The 16,324-nt window shown below is 39.7% G+C and overlaps 1 protein-coding gene across 1 annotated transcript in view; it reads right to left on the reverse strand.

Annotated features, from left to right (window-relative positions):
- LOC139711501 (alpha-catulin-like) overlaps positions 1-16,324 on the reverse strand; it is a 148,180-nt gene that overhangs the window by 35,820 nt on the left and 96,036 nt on the right. The window contains exons 3-7 of the mRNA XM_071623378.1: positions 15,907-16,082; positions 12,107-12,226; positions 9,183-9,272; positions 6,245-6,439; positions 4,912-5,115 (exon numbers count right to left, since the gene is read on the reverse strand). Coding sequence (XP_071479479.1) covers positions 4,912-5,115; positions 6,245-6,439; positions 9,183-9,272; positions 12,107-12,226; positions 15,907-16,082 — 785 coding nt within the window. The remainder of the gene's footprint in view (positions 1-4,911; positions 5,116-6,244; positions 6,440-9,182; positions 9,273-12,106; positions 12,227-15,906; positions 16,083-16,324) is intronic.

Genomic DNA, 16,324 nt, shown 5'->3' on the forward strand with positions numbered 1-16,324 from the left:
AGGACAAAATTTCTCTTTAAGGGATATGTGTCCCAGTACACAAACTTGCATGCACTGTATAAAATTCTATGTGAGACGGCACAGAGACAGGCTAACATTCAACTTGACAACATTTGGCCGCCATTTCCGCAGAAGGCCCCCAAATCTAGGACCGCTATCTCCACTGCTGGAATTACACCCCAAGGCCCCCTTTTCATGAGCGATTTGCATCAATGCCGACACTCAACATTTGCAAAGGCATCCTGATGTCTTGATTGCGGGGTGCAGGGTGCCTTTAGCCATCATAACAGCATTTGAAATGCATCTGACATACAGCCAAAGAAAAACAGAAACACACACAAATAAACAAACAGAAATGTACCCTGGCAAAAGATGCACCTCACAGAACGTTCTCTTTTATTTCACATTTGCTAGCCTACCTTTTTTTATTTTGAGAAGTCTCAGATGTTAAGCCACAGACATTAGGATTTAATGTTTGTTTTACTTGCAATGTACCCAGAAAATTTTGGATATGTATTAAAAAACAAAGGACCACAAATGACCAAATATGATAATTGTTAAAAATTGCCATGAAACCATCTGAAGTCTTTAGTTTTGACAATAAAACAAGATACAGAGAGAGAAAAAAAAAATAGGTACATATAGATAGATATATAGACAGACAGATACAATGTAGATAGATATAGATAGATAGATAGATAGATAGATAGATAGACAGACAGACAGACAGACAGATAGATAGATAGATAGATAGATAGATAGATAGATAGATAGATAGATAGATAAAGAGAGAGAGATGGATAGATAGAGAGGGGTGAGGGAGAGAGATAGATAGAAATAAGATAAGAACTAGAGAGATAGATAGATAGTGTAGATAGATAGATAGATAGATAGATAGACAGATAGATAGATAGATAGATAGATAGATAGGGAGGGAGAGGAGTGAGAGAGAGAGAGAGAGAGAGAAGAAAGTAAAAAGTCATGCATTCATGGCAGACTCTGTGGTACCATAGTAAAGCCAAGTTTTCAGGGCATCTTCTGACAAGAATTGTCAAAGAAAGCAGAGCTCACAGTTTAAATGTGCCATGCCATGAGAATATGACAAGCTACAACAAGCGCTCCACAGAATGAGAACCAGAGATTGTGCCTTAAACCATTGAGGACAGGCTGATTTTGCTACAAATGTACATGTATTTCAAAATGACACCTGCCCAAGTACACTCAGGACTAGTCTTCAATGGGTTAAACAAAAAGAAAATCTTGAGCATTAAGTTTGGGATGAGATCCTACATGTACATGTAGGTGTAAGTAGTCTCATATGTGTAGCTGCAGATTCTTCTACATCATAACTCTATGAACACTCCAAGAAAAAACCTACAATTGATGCAGCATGAAGCTTGTCCAATAATAACAGGTACATTGTACACAATAAAGTTGTAGCTAGAACCGAGCTTATTTTACCTCTTAAACAACACATTTTTTTCTTGGCACATTAAAGGGATGAGACAGATATGTGCACTGTAGTATACTTAAGACATCATTAAGGTATTCATCATGATGATATTTGATATGTGTATCTTAACGACAAACACAAATTAAAAAAAAATTAGAACAAAAGTGCAAGCAAGTAGCAATAGAAACAATTGCCTTTCTGTTGAAACAACCAACGGGTGATTAAAAGATTGCAAGAAAAGGACTATGCCATCATCAATTAATATGAATGACTACCATCCAGAATCAGAATGAAACATATTGCCAGTAGCAACATTTGTTTTTACTAATAGACAAATAACTGAGCTCAAAATCAGTGTATTCCCAATTGAAGTTTGACAGGAAAGAGTGAAGAATCATTTCAGAACGCAAACGTGACAGCAGGCACTGGGAGCCTGGAGTGGAGACTACTCCTGAAACGGCTAGCGAAAGCCATGTTGGTTCATTACCCGCCATTATAAGCATCAATGCTGGGGACTGGGCCATGCTCGAGTTACGGAGCATCACAAATGAGACTCCTGTTGGATACCCTAGGGGACGTCAGAGATGTTATCCCTCCGTTCCTCGCCCAAATTTCCGCGGCGCAAGGCCACGCACAGCAAGCAGACTGCATCTTAAGGAGGTCCATCGCCTTTTTGGCGCAACGCTCGAAATTTCCTGTTTAATTCATCCATTCCGCCAACTGGTGTTCCTTACATGAATGTTGACATTTTTGTTGTTGTCTGTTACGAATTGACTGCAGGGTGTGATGACAAAAATGCTCATGATTATCACTTTAATTTCCCTCACAATAACAGCCATAATTTTTGTATATGTTAGGCAGTGAATTTTCAAGCAATTCCACATTTGAAATGACAACGTCAAAAGAATTCAAGCAGGTATATTATGCATCTGTTGACATACACAATAAGACATCTACTGTAGGCATATACAAAATATGTATTCTCAGCATACACATACCATGTACATTGTACGCTTACATTGCACAGAGGGTGAAAATCTTTTATTTGAAACTATACCGCGATTTTCCTGTTCTTAATTTTTCTTTTTTTTATTTATTGGAACCGCAAAGGTACTTTCAGGGTGTATTATTTGGGTTTAATCTGACCACCACATCACAAATTACCCCTTGACAAGGCAGAACAAGGCCACAGTTTGCACTCTGTATTGTGTATACTGAAACAACAATTCCCTGTGTACTGGAATATCCAACCCCATGCAAGAAAATGTAGCTACTCAAACTCTGAGCCATCAAGAATATAAACATGAAATGATGATAGAATCTTATCAACATGCAGACAAACATGCAAACACTAACACAGACTCCCACAAATACACACAAACACATACACAAACAGACACTCACCCACACACACACATTGAATGAATAAAAAAATCCTGAACTGATTTATAAATCACTGATTTTTTTTCCACTCCTGTACAAATTATTAGGAATACTACGTAAGAATGACATCTCACAAAAATACTTATACTTCATCACTAACACGCAAATGTCAAGCATCTAAATTCAGGTCGCTACAGCATGACAGCATTTGGATCTCATGAGATAGAGACTCAATTAGATTGATTTATTAATAGATTAAATTCGAATCGATCTCATCAAAATTATAAACACTGCTCATCGCACTGTATGACTACCAAATGGAGGTCTCAACAGGAGAGAGTCTTGCCTAAATCTGTAATACTAGGCTAGAAAAATGTCATCTCTGATCGTATCAGATGTCCGACAGATATAATCTCTTGATATTTCCACGTGGATAGACGGCTGTCTACAAAAATAGGTTAAATGTGATGGGAATGCTGATATGAACATATGAGGAAAAACAATCTGATGATGAAAAATATTTTGAGGGTTTGTTTATTATTTTTATTAGTTTTAGGTACATTCACATTGGAATTACCATGGTAACAGATACTACAGTTATTCATTGTCATCATTCTCATTTGTGAAATACTATAGTAATAGATACGATAGTATTTCAGTTGGTGCTGTTCTCATTCACAAAATACTGTGGTACACAATTCTGGCAAGAAAGTACACCTCTCTGAAGTAAATTCAGTGCATCCAGTTATACATCTCTTACTGGGAGAAAACAATGTGTCAAATAATGTGAGAAATACAAAATGTACACCACTGTACAAAGGGTGATATTTTCGTGACGGGATTCACACTTAAATGTTGCATACGTGTAATTCACAAGAGCTTTGAATTACCACCCTAGAGACCAACGTAGTTCATGGGGTCGAGGGCAATTATCCCTGGACAATTACCCCAGACCCTTCCCCTGACCCTAACCCTAATCCTAATCCTAACCCTTACCCAAACTCTAACCCTAAACCTACCCTTAACCTTAATCTTATTAGTAACCTTATCACTAATCAGTATTCAGCCGAGGGGTAATTGTCCTCGGGGGTAATTGTCCTCGGGGGTAATTGCCCTGATACGAGTTCATGAGGTTTTTGCATTCACATTACGAAATAGCGGCCAAAATACTTTGGTATTTTGCCATAAGTGTGAATAGCCCTTTTGAGAGTGTGCTGCAATGCCTCTTTGTCTCCCTAAATGCAAGGAGGTACAAGAGAATGGAGTCACAACTGTCGTCTTTCCTTTGAAGTCACGTTCGATGCCGCCACTCAACAGTATTTAAAGCATTTGGCAAACTGGATCTGCCGCACAGATAGGAAGACAATTGACTCATGTCTCATTGCATGATTATTAGCCACTTTCTAGGAAGATACAAGTTGTATGTCTTTGTGATGGTAATTACTTTTCGCCATCCCTACTTATAAAAGAGAGGTGATATATAATGGTAAAGACACGGGGATGCGCGCATAGAAACTGCGCAAAAAATGATGAAATGAAAATGAAAATTACTCAACTGGCTGTGCCCGGCCACTAATCTGATATCTATTAATAAAGAATTATACTTGAAGATTATTCCATATCAATTTTATTTGGCAGAATTAAGTGGAAAAGTGATAAAACCAGCTTTCCAGGAGGATACAGTTTTACACACGTTCACATGATACAGCTCTGATTTACACTTTTGCACATATTTCTGGAAGGGATTGACCTTTGCTTAGTGTGCTTTATCATTAAGTGAGATTTCGTTTCATTTAATAGAGAAACAAGCAAAACATAGCCAACATTAAGTTAACGTTCAAAATGAATCTTCAGATTGCTCAGCAAGACGGCGGCATCAAACCTCGTCATCAAAGGCACAGATGCACCTGCGGATTTCTTTTGTACATCAATAGAAAAGTGACAACTGATTGAATATTTACAGCCAGTTGGAACTCCATCTCTTAAACCTCCTTGCTAGATGCTCTGTGACATGTACAGCTGTATGTAAGCAAATAACTGACGAAGAGGGTATGAGTAGTGAAGGTTGTACTCACCATCGTCCTACCGTGCTCTGCCAGGGCTATGAGGTTTGTCTTGGCCCGCTCGCAAAGGGTCAGGATGCGCTCTCGGTGTTCGTGGGAGGTGTAGGCGGAGTCGGTGAAGTCCTGCGTGGTGTCCGTCAGGAGGTCCATGGCGAGGCGCATCTTGGCCCTCGTGGGTTCGTCGGCCAACGTCACCTTTGATGTCTCGACGAGATCCTGCGCATTTGACGGGAAATGGGTGGAAAAAGTTGTCATTTAGAAAACAATTTCTCCATTACGGAATGCCCCATAGCATTACTGTAAACGTCAATATTTTCGCGCGATTAATTTTTCGCGCTGAGCGGCTCGAAAACGTATTCGCGGGTTCTTAAATTCGCGCTCCGCAGCAGGTTACTTTACTGTAGTACACATTCACTGCTTTCATCCAAAGCCTCTGCTACGTAGCTTGCTATGCCAGCGTACGACAAGCGACGTAGCGAGCGGCTCGACTGCGAGTACAAGCACTCAAATACGTAGTACAGCTGTGACTGTAGTACCGTAGGTGTCACGGTGGAATGTAGCATCGGTGCGTGCGGTGCACACATGCATGCTACAGTACACAGCAATCTATCGTCTCTTTGCACAGTACTAGTAGCGTAAACATGCCTGTACATTGTACTACGTAGCAGTATCATCGATGAAGCGCACACAATTCATCCCGTTCAAAATGTGCATAGAAAATTGTGAAGATATATTCGCGCGTTTTGAATTCGCGCTAGCCGAACGTAGCGCGAAATCCGCGAAAATTAATGTACCGCGAAAATTTCCACGTTTACAGTACTCAGTCTCGATTTCCCGGATATAGGAATGAAGGAAAGTAGAGATAACCTTGCATTGGTACCTATCTTCCATTAATATAAAAATGGATCAGTGTATGAATAATGACTGGCGGCGGAAGGAACATTCATAATGTTCCATGATATGGGTTTCAAATGCTGCAGATGGAGATCATCATACGCCCTGACACAAAGTATAGTACATTTAACCTTCCCAAAGTAACATTTCAAAAACTGGGGCATTAACAATACATGAATTCCGAGCAACAAACATCATTATCTATTTCATCATAGTGCAAGTCAAAGTCCTTTTGCAATGTTTGCCTTCAACTTGAATTTTTTGTGGTATCCATTTTTGCAGCATCACTATGAAAAAGAATATAGGATTCATTGTCACAACCAATATCTGTCACTTGCTTTTCTTTGATGCATGCAATTTTTTTGCTCACTTTTCCAATGAGGAAACTACATTGCAATTGATCGAAGCATGCCGAGGGGTTGCCATGGGAACAGAAGAAAGCCGTACTCACGTGCAACTCTTGCATAATGCTGTGCATGTTGGGCCACGACGTGATACCATTTGGCGACGAGTGCGAGGATAACCGCTTGTTGTCGTATCTGTCGCTGATGATGTCGTCCACGCTGGCCAGGGCTTTCCTCATGTTGGTGAAGACCGAGTCTCGTGTCTTCTTCGCTGGCTCACACTCTGGATGTCTAAGGCACGTCTGGTAGAAGCATCGAAAAGAAAGGGAAAAAAAGCATTCAAGGTAAAAGTCAATTGGTCACTAAAGGCCTGGTCACACTGGCATTTAGGAAGATTTGCGTATGAATTGCGCACAAAATTGGTTTATATTCGCTAAATATCCACAACCAAAATTTTGCGCAGCTCAAAAATCCTGGCAATGGAAAAACGTGCCTCTGCAGATAATTGCAGACGTGTACGGATGTCGGCCGACTCATACAAGCATGTTTCACAAATATTGTGGATGTTCAGCGCATATAAACCAATTTTGTGCACGATTCATGTGCAAATCTTCCTAAACGCCAGTGGGACCAGGCCTTAAGTAGGTGTCAACATGATATATACCCATTTTAGAGGTCTGATGTAAACACTCATGTTTCCCTGCAGAGTGGCTCTATGGATCATTCGAGAGCACAATCATAAAGACGAAAAAATCCAAGCCACATGCCTTGAGACTCAAAATGGTGGTAAGAACAAAATAATGTCTATGCTGCAGCAAGAATACATGTACATAGCAATTGCACACCTACAAACTGTATTCCATAAATCTCTCATGAGATACAATGCTTGCATTTTCATTTCTCATGCAGTTGAGGATATTACGCAAAGACACTAGGCAATAGCAGAATTCAAAACAACCAAGTACATAAATGTTTAGTTTAAATAGTTTAGTTTAGTTTAGTTTAGTTTAGTTTAGTATAGTTTAGTTTAGTTTTGTAGTTTAAATGAAAGTCTGCTATTATAGGATGATATTGATGAATGGGCAGAGAGAAGAAAAGTATTGTATAAAATGGAAAGAGGTGAAGATTGGAATGAACTTCTTGACATTCTAACACTGATAAGTAAATAATATTCACAACAGAAACGTAAAGCCTTCAGTATTACACTAAATAATTTAATGTCATTTTTTACTCTATATTCACATCTGAAGTAGATAGTAACATCAAATGATTCAAACGCACAGAATGACCATCTCATGACAAGGAAGGTGAAAACTTTAAGGGTAGAACCTCTCTCCAGCAAGAGCTCTCATCTCCAGAAAATTTGATTGTAACATTACACCTTGATTTTAACCCCTGCATCCCTGTTGTTCACCTACTGGCATGCATCCTGGAGTACTTTCTTTGGCACAGATGTCTGGAAACTGATACAATGTTTCTATGATTTATTACAATTTATATTACAATTTAGGGATGTTTCTTTTTGCAACAGCCTAGTATTAAAACAAAACATTTCATTCACCTGCTCCCTCCCATTAAGTTCCACAGACCAGGAATTTGCTAAGTTGTTTCTAGGTGGGGCAAGCCTCCGGCAATCTTTGTGGTTGGTAAGGGCAACTTTTGTGAACAAAGCATGCATAAAATCTTCATACATTACGGAACTGATCTCCTGTCAATGAATAAAGATTACCACATCCCTTAAATCCCAATGGTGTCCTTGGCCTTCCTGTTGGACAGAGCCACACCTCTACAAGTACATGGGCTTGCTACAAGTACTGTAACTTTTAACAGGTATGTCAAGTGTGGGGGATAACTGAATAGTGATGAAACAAGCTTGGCCATTTTAACTAAGAGTTTGGGCACATAAAAGCCCGAATTCATGAAGATGGTTAGGAATTCAGACCATGGTCAAGAATAAGCAATGAAATACACTTAGGCATACACATGTACCTTTGACATGCGTGTTTGTTACTGTACGTCTGCTGGCGGACGCAATCTGCCAATCGTATTTACAGTGTACGCAGAAGAAATTTTCATAAACCATGGTTTAGACTTAAACCACCTTGGTGAATTCAGGTCAAAGGGTTAAACTGGCAGTAAAATACCAAATCTGAGCTCATCACGACTAACAAACAAAAAAAAATACAAGTATTGCTTCAGGCACCAATTACTAAAGAAGAGTAAGAGCATTTAATGGAGCATTCATACAATGTGTACAGGAATGTACATTTGCAAGTCTCCAAATATGTGGGTAAACATTGGTACATTATGTGTGTTTACCCATGTCAATGTGAGTGGCTTTGTAGAGCTGATTAGTCACAGGCAAAGAGTAGAACCAATACCTTAATGACTGATCAATAATGGGTCAGCCATAATACACTTAAAAATATCCGTCAAAGGTACAATGTAGCTCACTGGGTGAGTGCATTTTAGAGCGTTGCAATCATTATTTTTGTACCATTAGCATGAATCAAAATTTCATAGGAATATCGAGGTACAAACAAAACATGGAACGAGTTGTAACTCACTACATCACGAGATCACTGGAATATCACAAAGCCAAGTTGCTGTCAAATATCAGGTGTCATCATACAATGTACAAGTGAATGTGTGTGTGTCTGTTCATACTTACGGTACAGAATAGAAATGCACATTGTACATAGGCCTACATTATTGTCCCTGGGATGACAAGACCTCATATCTCAAATTGCATAAATCTTTAAAAAAACTTCCCCACTCAAGGTTTGATATCAAAAACACTGATTTGAGTTTTAAAATAGAGCATATTGAAATCCAAAATAATATTTCTACATTTTTTTTTCATGTCAACAATGATGTCATTTTGTGAAAATATTGAGAAAATTACGAAGATTTTTTGCTCTCCTAAATACATGTATTTGTGATTTTGAGACATGAGGTCTTGTCACCTCAAGGACAGTATCCACATGCAAAATATGAATGAAGTAACAGATAATAGCTGAAGATGCCAGTGACCTTTGATCTCACCTTGCATGATGTCAGCAGCATGGTGGTAGATTTCTCCAGGACTGACCGGGCGGCCGCCATCTTGGATTTCGCCCTCTCGTCTTTGAGGTCCTGGTGGAGAGAATAGGTTTAAGGATGAGACCAAACAGACAACAAAAAGTCTTTTACCAACACATGGTAGCCTAACGTGGGGGCACTGTGGTATTGGGGCTAATTCAGACTCTTGATTTTGAAATGAAGGTCCTGAGTTTTGAGTCCTACCAAATGCTTACTTCCTCGGACAAGATTTTTTTTTCCTCCCTAATGTCCCTCTCAACCCATTGGCATATAGAAGTATCTACCTGGCAATGTTGCAGTAATATGGCAGGGCCCAAAAACAGAACAGTGCTAACACTGAACAGGTAACCATGGGTAAATAAGACCAATAAGACCATATATTGCCCCTGCTTATCATCAAACCATTAAAAATCATGAAAGATATGTTTTCCAGAAATAAAGATGACCAAAAGAGATGCAACATTAATTCAAGAGGTAAAGCATGAAGCATGGTAAGCCTTGCCAAACTGGAATTGCAGCATTAATTTGCTTCATGGGTATGGAACTACATGTGCTTTAATTGACTTTACATTAGCAAGAAATGATGATTTGTTTAGAACCTGAACAGCTACATGACAATAGTCCTCAAATGAATAAACCTAGGAAAGGTAGAAAGGGGTATTAAAACACGAAGGGGGGGGGGATACAATCACAAATCAGTCAATCATGGCCTGTACACACTCAGCTAACTAATCACACAATATCGATATTGGGATCAAAATATGAGAACATTTCTCATGCACATCACCACAGTATCAAAAGGTCATGTAAAAAACAGTTTTTTTTAGTGTATGAGCACTTGCTACAATCCCCTCTCCCCCCCCCACCCCCCCCCCAAAAAAAGATGAGCAAATACCACAGCTTTAAAAAAAATAATAAACATAAGACACAATGCTCTGATAACCCATTACCATCTTTATTCTCAATATGTAGTTAAGACATTCATAGCTCTACAAAAAATAAAAAATAAATAAAAAAAAGATAACCCGAGTCCGTGTGGCACTTTTAAATGTCACGCTCCCTCTCTTTCGAAATGTCAACTGCTGGTGATGATGAAACACATAATAATCAGTTGAATGCATTTCCATTAACCTGCAAAAGACATAGGATATCTGAAACATGTGGCAAGTTGCAGACAGGGGGAAAAAATGATCCTAGACATTTGCGACACTATCACCTCCACATGTCATTGTCAATGAATTGCTTGAATTCCACCTGTTTGTTCACTGAGCAACTTAATACTTGGTTCAAAGAAAATTGTTAAAACTTGCCTTTTCTAAAAAGTTTAAGGGATGGTTTAGTATATGTGGAGATGGAGATTGAGCTTTTAACTTTTTGGGAGATGCTACGAAACCACTGATAAACTGTTACAGAGCATTCTAAGAGGAATTCAAAGTTTGTTTGATGAAAAATCCATTTTGAAATGGCCTACATATCCAGAAACGAAGAAAAACAAAGCGATCCTAATAAAACGTGGGTGCCACCCTTTGTCAGTATTGCTTTGTTTTGAATATCTCAGCTATCGCAAGACAAATTTTCATCAAGTATATGTTGAATCAGTCTTGGAATTACATGCTCTTTCATATTTCATGTCTCTTATTATCTTATGAAAAAAAGTTAGAAGTCTGAAGCCAGGTCTCAACCAAAACTATACAATTCCTTTGATAGTGAATGTGTTCAGTGACACGATAACATTCATAATTATGGTAACTTTAGTAACGTTTTTGTCCTCAGAGCACACCCTGTTTCTTTCGGACTAATCCTTCCCTCTAATCGGAAGACTGAGGTGATGGATTAAAGTAACACACCTGCCTGCAGTGTATTTCACATCATGGATATCATCGATCCATCTCTTGATTTTCCACCGGCTAGGCCGCCCTCGCTTGCCGTCATTCAGCGGATAGACAGGAGGGAGGGGCAGTGAGCAAAAATAATGCATACCCTCCATCCATCTCCCTCTCTCTTTCTCTCTCAGTATGAAACACCCCCTAAGGGCTCCAAAATCCTTTCACATCCACACCACTAGCCTTCACTCAAGGCTGTTCAAATTTGTATCAGCATACCTCATACCTAATGCATGCATGTGGCACACAATACCATTGGACCCAAGCTCACTAAAAATCTCTCGCGTGCGTCTGATTGTACACTAGATCCAGAGCTCAACAAATACCAATGACATCAGGACGGTCATTCTGGTTTTGACAGCTAAATACTAATGACGCAATAAATAAGCATTATCTGCCTCAGGTGCGATAAACTATTCCTTTCAGAATTTGCCATCAAGCCGCAGTACAGTTAGACAATGACAACCATAAATATTTTTAAACCTTTTATTGCCATTCTCTCAGGCATCTTTGATTCCTATCTTACAAAGGAGTGTTTCCTAGTTTATGGAGACAATACATCTCTTATGATTAAGAGGACAATTCCATCTACAGTTGTAGGTCTACAGATATATTGTAATCAGCACAGGTTTGAAGATCATATCTTTTCCAAAATCTGAGCACGTAAAATGATGACACTTTCTCTACAAACTAGAGCTTACAAGACTTGAACTTGTCATTGAGACAAGTTAGGTGATACGCAAGAGCCAAAGGATATCAAGTGTTGATGATTGTCATCTTTTAAACATGGGATCACTAATCAAAACAGTACATTTAAAACAGCATGCTGTTATGGGGGGGGGGATGGAATCGCACCCTTTTATACATCAATTTTGACAGTCATTTCCATGACCACATTCAACATGTGGACTTGAACTTACTAGGTGATACGCTGTACTTACGTAGTAGATACTAACATATCGCCTTGTGATGAAACTATTGTTTCACAGCGAGTCCATCACTCACGTTTTGTCTGTCTCCGGTCTGATGAGCTAACTCCACCATCTCCTTGCCAAACTGACTGAAGCACTGGACAAACTCTGTGAAGCTCCTTGTCTTCTCAATCCGGTCCAGGCTCTCCGTCACCTGTTGGTAGGAACAGACAACTTAGATTCACCCATCAACTGCCATGGCACTACTGACAATCAAGCATTGCCTTGAAGGAAATGAGATTTTGGGGGAAAGTTGATTTAGAGGAAGAGGGCTTTCAAGTTTGGGGTCTCTTTAACCCGTTGAATGCATGTTACTGCAAAATCAGTCTGTCCTCAATGGGTTAGATGCGTCCTTATTGTGCATGGGACAAAATGGGATTTAAACCTATTGCACTTGCTATAAAGGAAGTATCAGATTATCAAGAACCTTGGCAATCCCATTATGAAGATTCAATTAATGACTATTTCAAATTATAAAGGCCACTTAACTTTACACACACTCTTATACATCATGTGGGTTTAAAATTTAGAAAAAAAATAAAACAAATTCAAATTATATGGTTTCCCGAGAACTGTAAAAATTGCTGCAAATAATCAGATGTTATCAGATGCTTTTGCCTCTGTGGCTCCAAAACTACGGAATAAGCTTCCTCCTCATGTGAAATCTTCACCCACTGGTGATTTGAAACCCCACTGTCTTTGTTGAACTTGCACTGCCACTGTCTGGTAGTCTGTACATATTTTGACTCTGATGCTAACTTTTATCGTAAAAGAAGGGACTACAATTTTGCACAGGCTAGCATAGATTACACCAACGTTGCGGGGTACGCTACCTGCCTACCTGCCAGTGCCAGTGCACGATTATCTGGCCATGTCGGGACCGGCGCTCATCCGGATAAGCGAATTGGCCGGATATGGGAGACACAATGTTAATGTATCGATAGCTGCCGTCCAAGCTGCCGTCCCAGTGCACTGGCAGCTAGGCAGGTAGCGTACCCCGCAACGGTGGTGTAATCTATGCTAGACTGCGCAAAATTGTAGTCCCTTCTTTTACGATGATAATGTGGTGTGAATTTATGTTAGTTCTGTCGGGAATATTGTAGGTAAATCGTGTGAGTTTTGTAGAAATTTTAAGTGAGTTTAAAGTCACTCACTGTCTGTTTTTTCTCAATTTTTGGATGAAAAAAAAAGTCCTTCACAGCATGAACGCGTCTGGATAATAGAGATTTCCGGATAAAAGGAGGCTGGATAATCGAGGTCGAACTGTCGAACAGCTACTGTCGAACAGCTATTACCATTTAGCCCCAGATATCCATTGTATAAAGGTCATCTTTTTTCAGAAAATCCCAATAAACTGAACATGGACTATATCCACCATACACATAGAATAGAGCCTCATGGAAAATCTACCTGTATTAATTTTTTGTGGGTTTTGTGATCTTTAATGCAGGGTCTATAACAACCTACCTTTCCCTCATCAAAGTAGGAAATGGGGCTTTCAAATGATCCAAGGTTTCATCATAAAATGATACGACATGACAACATTAGGGCTGACAAGCCAACAAAGCCTCCCCAGAGTCTTATCACACACATGCAGCGTGCTGATGTTCTTTAAATTTCGCCCAAAATAGCCTTGGCTATGGGGGCCACCATTGACGACATACGGTAAATTGGGCCAGGGCAACATACAATCAAAACATATGCTACTGGGAGTTCCCCAGCTTGTATCAACATCGGTAAATCTGGGGCAAATTCATCAACATCATCAGAGCTGCTTTTCCCCTACCCCTCCCATACCCCCTCCTTGCCAATCTAACAGGCTGGAATCCAGAACATGCAAAACCCTGTTCACATCTAGTCGAAACTCAGCACAACCTCCAGAGACTACATAAGAGAGTACCGGTACCTTCCTCAATTGTGAATGGAAAATTAATGTAGATGTAACGAGGGTTATGTTGTCCTACGTGTAGATTATCCAGGACTTCTTTTGGAGTATTATTCATAGCTTAGGCCATTTTACTGAAACCTTGTCCAATGCTGATACACCTTTTTGTAGTACAGCAGACAGGAAAAACTTCACAAGAGAACGAATGTCACAGAATTGGTGCAAGTGTGCTGGACAGGGGTTAATAAAATTCATGAGAGCAACTTTCGGAAGGCCTTCTTACAATGTATGTTGCAACAGGCCTCTTGATGGATGAGTATTATCTGATTCTGGCCTAACAACAAGCTTTTGAGTTTACTACATGTAGTTACCTGCCTACTACATTCCGAAACACTGAGGCCTGATTGAATGCAATATTTGTTGCTATGTAGGACACTCAGGCTTTAGACTAGCATTATGGATAACAGCCTTCCCTGTACAGAAGTGACATAATGTAAAATTCTATGATTGGGGGCAGGTTCAACGTAGGTAGGAAACTGATTTCATACTGTATCACTCAGTTTAATCACTTAGCATTACTACTAGATGTTCCTCATGTATTTCTTGTGTTGTTATCAGTATTTTTGGAATTCATATCAAACATTTAATCCTGTATTTTTAACAAAAGCAGCTGAAGACTTTAATTATGGATTCACTTTGACTTGGCATTCAACACTGAAAGGGACATCGGCAAAAGGGAAAAAGCCACACTAATAGCCAAAAAGAGCAGTATGTTGCCTGGTATGCAGTTACCATGGAAACACATGCAAAGATCAAACCAAAAGTGTGTCTTGACGTAAAATGGTACCCACGTCTCTGGCCATGTTTTGACAAAGACACCAGAGGAATATTCCTTTGCCGGCTCCTCCCAGACGGTCATTGGGGATATTGTCCATCTTCGATGACGTCCGGCAGACAGACGGTATGCAAACAGGGTTCTCGATGCAAGGTCTGCGTTATATGTCGCACCTAGAATCTGATGCAATTATGGCGCAAACACGACCGACATGTTTCCATGGATATACCGCGATGTTGTGGCTACAGAGGAAGGGGCGTATGTGCTTTGCGTCTTCCGTGCACCACATTCTTTATACGAGCGGGATGTATAATTGACATAACCTAATATTCTATTCAAATTTTCAGCATACTTCCTTCCCGCTAGTCAGTCGAGATATCCCCCAAGTTTGCTCTCAAAGTATCCCATAAAAGTAGTAAAATCATGCAACAATACCTAGTCTGTGCAGCAAGAAAACAAATTCATTAACATGGAATTTCTCATAACTGCTTGGTCGGTAAGTTTTTCATAATATCAGGTCTTGAGAAACAAGTTCACCACTCGTATCACTTGGAGTTAAAATGAAAAGCATACTCTGATGCCAAGGAACCGTAAAGCTAGCCAAATACTTATTAAGATACCAAATGTAATAATCAAATTCTATGCATTCCCCAGGAGAAGAGTAGCATTAGGTTGGCTGCCTTTCCTATAACATAGCCACAAACTCTGTAATAATCAATAAATTCAATTTTCACAACTCCCTTTTATTTTAAAACTCCCAATTTCAAAGACAACAGAGAAGCTGAATTAGCTTGACTTCAGAATGAAAGAAAAAGAAGAATATAGGCACTTCTTCATACAGGCCCCACACTTTCATTCCTGTGTGTCATCATTGATTATACTGGACTACTGATCACTGACCATCACTAAAAGTGACTTGCAGAGATTTTTTGGATCCTATCGGTCTAATCAAGGGTGTCATTCCTGGGGGCTCTCATGCTTCTCAACCGCGCATGAGCTGTCGGACGTCAACTCCAAACAAAGCTGACAAGAATAACTCTCCGCTTTCCTGCACTGCCACACGCCATTTGGTGATGAACCTCTTTAATCTTGGTTGCGGGGATTTTGTACTTGCCCTGTTCCTGGCCTGCGATATCTGCTTTATGACGATCTTGTCCGCCAGTAGAAGCACCCTGGTGATGGCTGACAGAAGACCCCGGGCCGCCCGAACCATGTTACTCTTGTCTGCCGGCGAGGTCATCTGCCCGGAAGCATCGTACGTCACATCGGTCAACTTTGCTATATTACTTCCTGAGTGGACGAAGAACAAAGATATAGACAGAAAAATAAAGTGTAAGGGCATTGTCTAGACTACATTTATATAAGTAGTAGAGGTCACAATATCTCAACAAAAATGAAAGGTTAAGTCACTAAACATTGTGCCGTTACACCCTAAAAAGTCGTACAGCAGGAAAATGTCAAAGATTAGTACATGCTATTTGTGAAATATTGCACAAGTACAACCAAGGATTTTTCATCTTTAAAAGATTTTA

The sequence above is a fragment of the Diadema antillarum genome, unplaced genomic scaffold, assembly GCF_040938485.1.
Source record: "Diadema antillarum isolate AM-2024a unplaced genomic scaffold, OU_Dant_1.0 seq00001664_RagTag, whole genome shotgun sequence".
Taxonomy (NCBI): domain Eukaryota; kingdom Metazoa; phylum Echinodermata; class Echinoidea; order Diadematoida; family Diadematidae; genus Diadema; species Diadema antillarum.